Source organism: Cyprinus carpio, chromosome B9, assembly GCF_018340385.1.
Source record: "Cyprinus carpio isolate SPL01 chromosome B9, ASM1834038v1, whole genome shotgun sequence".
NCBI classification, from domain to species: domain Eukaryota; kingdom Metazoa; phylum Chordata; class Actinopteri; order Cypriniformes; family Cyprinidae; genus Cyprinus; species Cyprinus carpio.
In genome coordinates this window covers 18,590,843-18,603,743 of record NC_056605.1, presented here as the reverse complement: position 1 = coordinate 18,603,743, position 12,901 = coordinate 18,590,843, and the positions used below count along the sequence as shown (strand labels likewise).

General features: G+C 37.8%; 1 protein-coding gene across 3 annotated transcripts in view; it reads left to right on the top strand.

The window, feature by feature from the left end:
* LOC109074470 (diacylglycerol kinase beta-like) overlaps nucleotides 1-12,610 on the top strand; it is a 115,345-nt gene extending 102,735 nt beyond the window's left edge. For all 3 annotated transcript variants that reach the window (XM_042731300.1, XM_042731301.1, XM_042731299.1), the window contains 3 exons: nucleotides 4,961-5,081; nucleotides 5,856-5,916; nucleotides 7,876-12,610. In XM_042731300.1, coding sequence (XP_042587234.1) covers nucleotides 4,961-5,081; nucleotides 5,856-5,916; nucleotides 7,876-7,971 — 278 coding nt within the window. In that variant the 3' untranslated portion in view covers nucleotides 7,972-12,610. The remainder of the gene's footprint in view (nucleotides 1-4,960; nucleotides 5,082-5,855; nucleotides 5,917-7,875) is intronic.
* Nucleotides 12,611-12,901: the final 291 nt, after the last annotated feature.

Genomic DNA, 12,901 nt, shown 5'->3' with positions numbered 1-12,901 from the left:
AATGATGCTGAAAATTCAGCTTTGCTTCACAGGAATAAATTACATTTTAAATATATTAAAATAGAAAACTGTTATTTTTTTAAATTGCAATAATATTTCACAAAATTACAGTTTTTTTTTCTGTATGTTTGATCAAATAGATACATCCTTGATGAGCATAAAAACCTTCAACAAAAACATTAAAAATCTTACTGAAAGACTACCATTTGAATTTTGCAGAAATTGGCTAATTAGTGTTCACAGATGTCTGTGAGTGCAGAGTCCATGTAGATCAGTGATGCTGAATATTGTTGCAGTTTTGGGTGTTAGAGAGCCGTTTGTCACCTGCGTCACTTCATAGTGTCAGTGCTGAAGTCCTAATCTGCCCTCTTTGCCTCCCTCTTTTCTTCTTACAGCTCTCAATCCTATTATTGTTTCTGGGAAAACTCCTGAGATGTATAGAGCTCAGGAAGCATCAAGATCTTTGACATGCTTGTCAAATAGTGGCATTGTGGAGGTGGATAAAGGATACCAGTCACAGATTTCTCTGTTGGGGCTCTTCATAACCCTCCAAGCGAAGCATACGGTTTTTTCACCTCTCAGCAAACCTCTCCTGTCTGACCTTTCAGAGGAGGAGAGTCACAATATCCCCCGGCAAAGCTGCACAGTCAGACAGGTTCAGACCTCTCCACTTCTCATCAATCAATAAACACTTTATAAACACTGGCAGGCAGCTTTTTCTTTTCAGCCAGGTCATGACTCAACAAAAGAGATTCGCAGGTCAGACCACATGCTGAAAACTATCACACAGCACTATCAAGAGCCTTGAGAGAAAAAAAAAGAGACCACTACAATTTTAATTCATTAATCCCACTTTGAACATTCCCCTAACTAAGTAACTCTTCAACAACATGTCAGCTAACTCGCATTAGAGTATTAGTAGACTGTTAGGTTTAGGGTTAGTTGATTAAGTTGACATCCTGAAGTTTTTAAGATTTGCCATGTAAAATCTTTAAAAAAATTTGGAGAATATGCAATCATTATTACTTTGTTTTTGAAATATGCAGGCCTCTGCTTAATGAAATGAATTGAAGCTCCTCACAGATGTCCTTGCTGAGCTAGTAGGCGTTCCTGGAGTGTACTAGCGCTGTTTAGAAGTTGGACACTGAAGACAAGTTCTGTGATATGTGCCGTGAAATTTGCTCTGTGAAATATTTAAACTTGACAGTGACTCACTGACTTATTCCCTGTGTGAACGCAATATTCACCGCTGCTGAATTTATTATCTTAACCTACATAATCAGTAACACTGAAACTCCTTTTCTTTGATTTTTCCTTTTCTCTGTGTAGTTTGTATGGTTCTGAGGGATTTCAAGAGACGTGACCTTTATAATAAATGTTCAAATGTCTAGGTTAAATCTGGGGTTTGATGTTAACACTAAGCAGTTTTTGGTAACACTTTACAATATGGTTTCATTTGTTAACATTAGTTAACAATAATATTTAATCTTTGTTGATGTGAATTTCATCATTTACTAATAAATTATATTAATATTTAATGATCCTGCGCTAAGAAGAACCAACAATGTATAGTTATTGTTTTTTTATTAAATAATGTTATCAAGGATTATTAAATACTGTAGCAAATTTCTGTAACCCTTTAGTATAGGGACCAGTTCTCACTATTAACCCTTTGAGTGGTTCCGTCCCACATATGGGATTTTTATTTCCGTGCCCCTGGGAGTACAGTCCCACATATGGGATTTAGAACGTTCGGTAACATCACATAATTGTCAAATTCAAATTGTGCTTTCGTGCTTTAGCTGGCGCTGAGCCAGAGAGAGACGTGCACTGCTCTTGTCATATTATCACAACTATGCAGTGTTCTTAAACACATAATGCATATTTTAGGTTTCAGACATTTAAATACACATAAGTACTAGTAAAACAATACATTTAGAGTTTGAAAAATACACACATGTCTATGGAAGCAACACTAACAATCCATTCAAATATAATTTGCTGATGTGTTTTATTCATATCAGATACACATAGTGTAAGTAAGTATAAAGTTCACTCTATTCTTCACCCAGTTCATCCGCCACTTATTACTTGTATTTTTGGAGAAATTGATTAATTCATCTGCTGTAAATGCGACTGACAGGACTCTCTGAACTGCTGCGCGAACAAACACGGCAGCATCCATCTCACATTACCGATCGCACTCAAGATCATTTAGAAAGATTTTTAAACGAGAAAACACACTCATTTACACATATCTGTGAATCTGAATATCAGATTGTTCATGACATGGTATGCACGTTTGTGAATGTTTTAAATAAAAAAGGAAAAGCGTAATAAAAGCGATCCATCTGTCATACAGTGTTTTTGTGGCCGCGGTGTGTCATGTGACAAGCCTGACGCATCGCCATGGAAACAGTAAAGGGAAAAATTCTAAAATAATGGTTGCCTTAAAAAATCTCACTCTGGGGGGACCGCTAGAATATTTTAAACTCATCACTGAAAAGGTTCATTAATTTCTTTTTAGCATGCCTGTTATTAACATATTGGCTCTTTATTAGTTTTTTATATTCAGCATGAGCATATCTACATCCCTATACCTAAACTTAACAACTACCTTACTAACTAATAATAAGCAGCAAATTAGAAGTGTATTGTGGCAAAAGTCATAGTTAATGGTTTGTTAATAGCGAGAATTGTACCTTAAAATAAAGTGTGACCCAAATCTCTTTCTCGTTGTTAATTAATGGTAGTTAATGCATTAACTATTGGAAGCTTATTGTAAAATGTTGCCCAGATTTCTTTTTTTTTTTCTGAAAAAGAATTTGTACCACTGTACCACAACTGGTTACAATTCATAAAAAGTGCAATTTGTCAGTGCGTTACATTTTATGAATTAACAGCAAACAATACATTTTAATAATTTTAAAAATTTCAAGCTGTATAAAAAAACTCTGCTGTAAAAACTATGGTCCATTTTTTTTCAATCACGATACCCAGTGCATTAACTAATGTTTACATGTTGAACTTTCTTGTAAAGTTTTACCAAAATATTTTATTGTGATATCCATATTTTGTCTTAATATTTTGAACTTTCATTGTAAACCAAAGTCAAACTCTGTCCGTTTCGGATGTTATTTCTGTCTGGTCAGCATTGTGTGTGATGTTTTATGGAGTCAAACTTGCATCATCGTCCTTGCACAAGCCTCTGTCTCATAAGACTAGAATAAACCAGCTGACAATTTCCTGCTGGGTTGCAAAAGTGTGTCTGTGTTCTGTCAGATGACATTGTGAAATTATTAACAGTGTTTACACTTTTTTTTTCATGTAAACAAACCATTGCTGACTGTCTGGATTCTAGGCAGCTGATGGGAGTAAACATAAGCTGTTTGCAGATGTGCCTTTAAGTACATGTCACACATCAGAGACCTTTTTGTTACATTTGGCTTGAACTGATGAGTAGTTCTAGGTTGTGTGGATGTTGTGCATCCATCCACTGAACAGCTAGCTAAAGCTTCCACTGATGGGCCATTAATGTGGGTCAACTTTTAGGATGGATGGGGTATGAAAGAAAAGAGAGATTTCTATTACATGGCTTTTTGGATTGCAGTGTAGTAGTATGCGTCAGTCTTTGACATAGCTTTAGTAAACACTCATTTCAATTGCTTCTACTTTGCAAATGAAGATGGACATAGGACCAAGTTCTTAGAACATGTCAGCGTTTTTATCACTAATCTCAGGTTGGTAACACGCTGGTAACAATATGTCCCTGCAAGAACTCGAAAAACCAGCAACAGTTTTTCCAGGAACCTTCCAAGAATCATCAAAGAAACGACTTTGAGGATTTTTGTATATTCACTCTCAGAAAAAAAAGCTACAAAAGATGTCACTTTTCAAAAGGTACACTTTTGTACCTTTCTAATATGTACACTTTAGGTACTTATAATAAATTTGATTATATAACTAAAACTAAACTTAAAATAAAAATCAATTAAACCTAAATAATCATAAATTTGTAAAAACTGAAATGAAAACTGAAAATGTATTTTAAAAAGAATAGTATATAATAGACACTTGGACACTTGCTGCCATGACCCTGTTGTGCGTGCTAGTGTGAGATGAGAGAAAGTTAATGAGTGTGTAAAGGGATAACAATGTTCCACAAGTATTTACTAAAGCTTAGTCTGCTTGTAAGCTTGACCACTGACCTCAGTGCCTTTTCTACTGTAGGTCTATGCTCATTTTCTCTCATACTACTAGCTGAATTTCATTTTAATTTGTGGTTTTTAAAATACAATTTAGATTCACCTATGATTTTACTATTCTTCTTTTGCCATAATAATAATAATAAAAAAAATCTATTTTATTGCTATTGTTTATCCTAGACGACAATGAGGCGGAATTGAGAATACATTGAAACCTTTCCCCTACATCTTATGGTTATCATATTGTTTAGTCCCCCGGCATTCTTATCATGTTACTTTTTTTGAAAGAGGTCTTAAAGAGTTAGTAACCCAAAAATGGAAATTCTGTTTACTCCCTCTCATGTTCCAAGCCTGTATGACTTCTTGATCTTTGAAACACAAATTAATGAAACTTTTTTAATGAAACCTTGGAGATTTTTGTCTCTGTGGTGGAGCTTCCGTTGACTATATTTGATGTGCACTGTGTATGTGTTAATCAGTGTAGTAATGATGACAGAATTTTCATTTTTGGGTGAACTTCACATTTAATGACATCACAAACTGTGCTCTCAAAATATACAATCAAAAGATTTTATTATGAAATAGTCATCAGGTTCTTACAAGACCAATTTATCTGTGCCATGACATATAACAATAAATAATTTCTTCTCCATTTAGTTCTCCTAAGGAATTTTAGAAAAAAAAAAGCATCTGAGAAAAAGTTGATACTTAAATGAAACATGAATCTTTTTGTCTTTCCTTCTCTGGCAAAACAGATCTGAGTGATCAGCTTCTGGAGGTGGTGGGTTTGGAGGGAGCCATCGAGATGGGTCAGATCTACACAGGTCTCAAGAGCGCTGGGCGGCGTCTTGCACAGTGTTCCAGTGTCACCATCAGGTCAGCAGTTCATGCCTGTCCACACTTTGACTGAAAGTTCAGTATTGTTCCAACTCATAGGCAAACACTCTGATGACTTGTGTCCATGGCTCTGAAACATCTCTCTTCCCCTCCCCCTCAGCAGGACATCCTCTTTTGGCCAATGCAGCTAGTAAAACAGACCTTTGACCTGCTGTCACTCGCTTTGCCAACAGCACTAGCATTCTGGACTCGCTCGTACTGTTGAATAATGATGTTTGTAGCATGTCTAAACACACACTGCTCAGTCCTGACATATGCTAATGAACCAGTGGAGACTCATCACTTCTGAGGTGCTAGTTTGTTTTGCCCCAGCCTGTTTCGCTCCATTAAACACTTATAATGACCCTAACAGTTAGTTCTGAATTGAAGTGAGGTGGTTATTCACAATTTTCGCTGCCGTTTCCTCACCTGTACACAGGGTTGTTCTGCCCACAATCTAACACTTTCTGTAATAGGCATTAATAGCACATTCATCATTGCCGTTCTCCCATGCTGTGTTGCTTTAACTTCTAGTGGCCCTGCTGAAAAGACTAAACTAACTTTTTGTAACTGTGTGTATGTGGGAATGGAGGTGCTGGACTGTGTGAGTGTGTTAGTTTAGAGAGTAAGGGGCCCGGCTGGGAACGGGGCTGTGGGAACAGAGAGCACAGTGTTCAGAGCCGTCTAGGAAAAGTGTTGTATAGGAGCCTCGTGCCCACGATCTGCCTGGTCAGTGACCTGACCCATAACAGGACCTTGTCTCTCTGTCCACAGGACGTCCCGTCTGCTGCCCATGCAGATTGATGGAGAACCGTGGGTGCAGCCTCCATGCACGGTCAGCTCATTTGATTTTGCTTTCGTTTACAATTTTTTATATAAATGTCTGAAACACAGAGTCTTTCATGACCCATACCAACCAATCCAACACTGTAATTAAACAAGACAAGACACTTCACTAATCACATTGCACCTTAAAGGGATAGTTCACCCAAAAATAACAATTATCCCATGATTTACTCACCCTCAAGCCATCCTAGGTGAATATGACTTTCTTCTTTCAGGCAAGTACAATCAGAGTTATATTAACCAGCTTTATAATGACAGTGAATGGGGGTCGGGAATTCAAAGTCCAATAAAGTGCATCCATCCATCATAAAAAAAGTGTTCCACACGGCTCTGGAGGGATAATATAGGACTTCTGAAGCCAATCAATGCATTTGGGTAAGAATAATATTAATACTTAATAATTTATTAACCATTATCTCTAGCTTCTGCTAACTGTCGTTATGCTAAAATATGCGTTCACGAGAAAGTGCTGTTCCAGCGGATGATGTAGGCATAGTTTAAGCTCCGGTGAGAAGTGACGAACGCAGAGGAGAGAGCAAAAAAAAAAAAAAAAAAAAAACACTGCCCACGAATTCCACGAACAATATAAGGATTTATATTCGACATAAACCAAGATGAGACTGGTTTTTCTTTGCTGTAAAAAAAAAAATCTTTGTTCTTGAAATAATGTGAACATGCAAACGACAGTTGTAGCGGAAGCTAGAGATTATGGTTTATAAAGGTTTAAATATGGATTTTTTTTTACCCAAATGCTTTAATTCACTTCAGAAGGCCTTTATTAACCACCTGGAGACATACGGAGTATGATGGATGGATTCGCTTTATTGGACACCCATTCACTGCCATTATAAAGCTTGGAAGAACCAGGACATTTTTATAATATAACTCCGATGGTACTTGTCGGAAAGAAAAAAAGTCATATAAACCTAGGATGGGATGAGGATGAGTAAATCATGGGGTGATTTTCATTTTTGGGTGAACTATCCCTTTAAGGCTGATATTATCTTCAACTCAATTGCTTCAATTCCACGCCAAAAAGATCTCATTTAACATTGTACAATTGAGCCCGACCCATGATATAATTGGTTCACAATACAGCTTTCCAAGTGGACATTTCTGATAAACAAATCAAAATATGATGTCAAATGGCCTCATGGCATTGAGTCCACTAACATATGCAATGAGAGTTCAAATCAGCTTTTTCGTATTTTTCAATTTACATTTACTTTTAGGCTTTGGCAGACTTTTACACTGCATTCAAGATGTAAGTTTTTTATATGCAAGACAAGTACTTGTTGGTTCTGTGAAGTTGCAATGGAATAACTGCATTCCCACATCCATGTGGCAAAAGATTATAAATAAAAAAACATATTTTAGAAAGAGACCACAGTCTCTGTCTGCTCTTAAAGTTCACAAGAGTATGTGATGTAATGTGAAGTCAGATACACCCAATGCTCAATGATAGGTTTCAGTTCAGAGCAGGACCTTTTTCTCCATCTCAGAAAATTGCCTCCTCCGGTCTGTTGCAGCTTTGTACATTCACCCATCTCAGCATGTCACACCCTGCCATTGACTGATTATGTCATTAAGAGAGTGGAATAAACATGCACCTTTCCATCTGCACATAGCGCCAACACAATGTCCTCCGCTATATATACATCTCTATCAGCGCAAGCTCTATAAAAAGTGTGCCGCTGTGCTTTTAGTCCTCTCTAATTTGCCCAACTCTGCAGAGGGGAATATGGGATGTTATTTCAGTTTCAAGGTCAGCTCTCACGTTCTCAAATTTGTACCTGTTAATCTGGACATGTGTGACTTCTTTCAGCTCATTTGCTGAATGTGAACAAGAAAACTGCTTAAAAACATGAGCAATTAACAAGCAGAATTATTTAACCAACTGTTCAGATTTGATTGTCTTCAGAGAGTAATCTTGCCTTCTTTCCTGCAGATACGAATCACGCATAAGAACCAGGTGCCCATGCTGCTGGGACCGCCACAGAAAACGTTCTTCTTCTTCAAGAAGCGCAACAGAAGTCGGGACTAGATGTGGGACTCCAAAAATCAACCACTTTTCTACAATCATACACTCAAGCATCTCCACCTTCCTCAGCTAATTCTTCATCTTTGGGAGGTGGGACCCAAAGAGAAGAGACCTTTCAAACACAACACTCAATAGAATCAATACAAACACAACACTGTAATGGATCTCTAATGGACTCCATCTCCCATCACAGCCTGATATTCAAAGGCTGAACCAGTTAAACAGACCCTCTCTGAGTGTCACGACCACTTCCTGTGTCTTATCATCCAGAACGTCTTATCACAGGCTTGTGACCTGTAAGCTATGACTCAATTCCAACCAAATCCCCCCCTACCAGTAGGCCACTGCCTTGGGATCACACTGTGTGCCCTCTCCCTCCTCTTGAGACGGCTCATCAGAAGATACTGCCAATTTCAAAGAGAGGAAGAGAGGACCAGAAAAGCAAGAGACTCGCCCAGCAAAAGGAAAAGAAGTGTATTCAAGTGAAAAGAGAAGGAGAGCGAGAGACACCCTGGCACGATAATGTTCTTCACATGAGAGTTAGTGGTGCACATATGGACGTCACTGGGCCCTGGCTTAGCCTAGCAGGAACAGGGAACAAACTTTCCTCCTAAAGGAGCTTACTGAATTATACATCAGTGCATGCAAAGCACTCATTCCAGTGCCTCTCCAAGGCCCTGCGACATGCCACCACTAAAGAGATGAAACAGCATATTCATCCATAATGAAGATGTTTATGGGGGTCTGCTGATAGGCATAGGTTAGACTGGCCTGAAAGAGATAAAACATTTCAGCTTCTGGTGTTTGCTCCAGGCAGTTTTGGTGTTCACCATCAGGCCGCAAGACTGACCAGTGCAAGTTTTGTTAAAGTTAGCTGGATGTTTATTTAATCCCATACTGCCCTTTAAAACAACAGTGCTAGTGTTCAGTGTGGAGAATGGACCTATGGTCTCAAAAATGCAGTATATGTTTAGAAAACCCTTAGAAGCGAGATCTAGTGTACTAAAACAGTTTTACCAATGAGCATTTATATTGTAGCAATGTGGCAATTTGTGCAATAATATGATGATTTTATCATATTTTTAAGCCAAATCAAAATAGCATACCATTAAGTTTTGGAGTAGACTCTGTCGATAAAAAACATCTTACACCAGCCTATGCTGTTTTGCCTATCTGTTGGCTAGATTCAGAGGGGTCTGAGAACTATTCCACTTGGGGTAACCCAGCTGAAGACCATCTTAATAACCTTTTCACACCAACAAAAATGTATGGCACAGAAATTTGGTCCAGTTTTCGTATGCGATTTGTCTGTTCAGACCAATGCGAAAAACAGAAGAATGACTGAATGAAAAATGCAACTTCACTCTATGACAGTAGGTGGCGCTTAAATGAGTTTTATGAACAGCAGCGACTCAGGGCTGATCAAAAAAGTGAGAATCATATTGATTGGCTGGTTTTCTTGATAATACAGTCTATTCAAAAAAGAGATTAAAAAATCTTTCTGAAAAACAGAATTTTCGCACTAAACATTCGTCTTGGCGTGAACAGGTCTTACTCCAGCTAAGACCATCAAACCAGTTTAGCCCAGTTTTAATTGTTTTATCACTAAGCAACGATTTTAATTATTTTTTTATATATATAATTTTTTTTTTTTTTTTACAAAAGGAACATTAAGGACATAATGGTAACACTTTAAGACAAGGATTAATTTGTTAACATTAGCTAATGCATTAGATGTCAACAACTATCATTGAAAGTATATTTACAGAATTTAATAATCTCACTTAACTTTAATTCGTAAATGTAATTGCTTGGTTCAAGTTCAATTCCACCACATAAATGTATACTATTGTTCACTGTTAATTCATGTATATTCATATTATGTTAAATAATGTAATACAACCTGAAAAATCCATGAATATATGAAGACATTAACATTGACCAGGATAAATCCTGGTAAATAAATAAGTCCTGTAAAAATATTCTTTATTGTTAGCTCATGATGCATTAACTAATGTCAACAAATTAAATATTGCTATATTTTGTTACAGAAACAATTTAAGAAAATACATATTTCTGAGAAAACAGAAAGCCTCTTCACTGTAGCTTACAGCATCTCCATTCAGAGGCGGGCTGAAATCGATCCAGCGCTGGTATTAACACTGAATCCTCTGGTCCTCGTCTGTCACAACAAGCTACTGCAGTGGGGTTTGATTTACTGCTGCATGGACGGAGCCTAAATTTAACTTCCTATTTCAGGGAATGAAACACTATTCCTAATTGCAGCATGAAAACATCAGCTCGCAATTTCAGGTTGACAGTCAAGCGGGTGTGAAAGCGGCCCAGATGAAAGCAGAGAACGGAAGTTACTTACGGTTAACGGTCAACAGTAGTGACTTAGAGATCCAAAAAGTGAGCTTTTTCATTTTTTAGCACATCTGGGAAGGCCCGTAAAGAGTATTTTAACTTAAAGATGCCCACTATGTATCAGTATTCATATAATCCAAGAGCCTTGTGTGCATATATATGAATGTGTTTAAAGGTATAACTTAATATAGTATCAGAGATTAGCTAATGGGTCACATGATTGACTGTAGCCATCAGGCAGATGTGCCTGATATAGATCAACATGCAGTGATCATAAGATGCTTTCACAGTGTGCCATATAGGGCGCAAAGGTCTGTGTTGGAACTGTATATATATATATTTCACCAATACAGAACTGGGGTCAGATGGACTTAAAGAAACTGAGCTCTTACCAGGGTTAGCAGGTTAACGTTCCCTTTAAAGAACACTGAACCGCAGAAGCTACGCCAGTGTCCTAAAAAAATGCTAATCTCTCCATATGACCACAGAACAGACGTTCACCTCCAGCCTATGAGACGGTTTATCATAGAAGTTAATGGTGGATTTGGCTAAAAGAGCCCCATTGTTCCTGTGGTCATTGGACAGATGGTTTATCCTGCGTGACAGCCTGGTGTTTAAAGAATGGCGGTTTGGTTACAAGTGCATGTTTACAACTACTTTTCATTTTACAGTTTAGAATGATTTTAAACAGTCATGTATATATAGATATTGTTTATATTTTCTCTAAAGTTTAACCACCGCATGCCTGCTGAAACAAAGAAAACAAAGACGTCTGCTTGAAGAGAGACCACGCTGATTGTTGCTACTTTATTAGTTTCACATGATTATATTTTTGGACCCTATCCAGGCCCCTTGTATCTACCCACTGTGCTTTTCCTCAGTCCGTTAGTAGCATGTTCATTGTACAAGTACCTCTGTGGATGTTCTCTGTTCTGTTTTGTATTTTGTAAACTGAGGTTTGGCGTCAATGTATGCCAATCGATGGTTGACTGAGGAATGTCACGTTTGGGAAATGTCATTTCTAAATCGTCACCTTCTGTGTCATTTCTGTGAATAACTGATAGCCTTAACTTACCAATACAAAATAGCATTTTGCCTGGAGCAAAGACTTTTGTAATACAAGTCACTGAAAAAAAAAAAATCAACCAAATGAAGGAACAAAATGGGGGGAAAAAACGAGAGGTCAACATCTGTTTTGCCATGTTGCAATAACTCATTTTTATTAGTGTCATCATACCGGCCTACTCGCTCTCAGAGAAGAGTGGTGATAGAGCGATGTCCTGCACATCACAAATGAGCTCCATGATGTCCCTGACACCACATATGTCTTCATTTGTGGACTAGACGGCTTTTATCTATTATTTGTTACTGTCCTAGAACTGTGACTGCTCAATCTGCCCATCACTGTCTCTTTTCTCATAACAATAACACGATTTTATCTGTCAAACCATGCTGTCTCTTGCAAGGTTTTGCTCTCTTCAGAATTAAATTTTAAATTCTAATTCAAATTCTAAATCTGAATTGAGGGTTTTGAATTAAAAATTAATTGTAATTCAAAGAAGTTCATGTGTCACAAAAAAAAAAATAATCTGTACAGCTTGTAAAAGCCTTTTTTGGAAGTTTTGCCGAGAAGTCTTGAAGATTGAGGCTTTGTTGGCCTCACAGGCAGAGAACGATGGATGGAAACTAAGAAACAACATTATTTTTCCAGGATGCATTCACAGTTGAATTTTTTTTGAATTACAATTCAATAAATTCCTCTTCCTATAATTCCAATTCAAATTCATGTAGGGTGTGGGAAATTCTATTCAAATTCAAACTCATGAGTGGAAAGGAATACGATTTTGCCCAACCCTGGCATTTCGAGACCAAACCAGAAAAGATTTTTAAGGACGGTAAACCAGAATCCTGGACTTAAATATGAAGAGACTACACGGCTTATCTCAGTGTAGCTCTATTCTTAGCTGGGACAGATGAGCGGTATTGAGCGCCACTGATGCAGTAGAGCCCATGTCAAACCTGAATGTGATGTTCTACATGTGTGCTTAACTCACTGTCTTATTCCTGCCTTAGGGTTAGTGTGGTTTGTAGCAGTCCATCTGTGTGTGGTAGGCAACAAGGTTTAAGGACAGGAGTCCTGCAGACTGAGATGGGGTTAAAGGGTGAATCGTGCCCTCGAAAGACCCACTTAGACTCTGTTACTCTGGTTCTTGTAAGCTGTTGGCATCCATGTTAATGGACAAAAGAGTTTTATTGAATAAACGGAGAGACTGAAGCTTTGCGTCTGGTGTGGGTCATTGGGTGGCTCGGCTGGGATGCTTACTCACATCCAGACACAATCCCCTACTTAACGTGATTGAATTTTAGTTCACACAATAAATCACAGATTTCAGTGCTCCTGTGCTGATGATATGAGGCACTCTGGGGAAATACTGTGAGCTTTTAGCATGGTGCTTAAGATCCACACAGTTCAGTCTTTATGTCAATGCACTTTAACACTTGCTTCCATCTCATACAACACATTCTGTCATGATTGCACCTGTATAGACTTGCACACTTGAGTTAC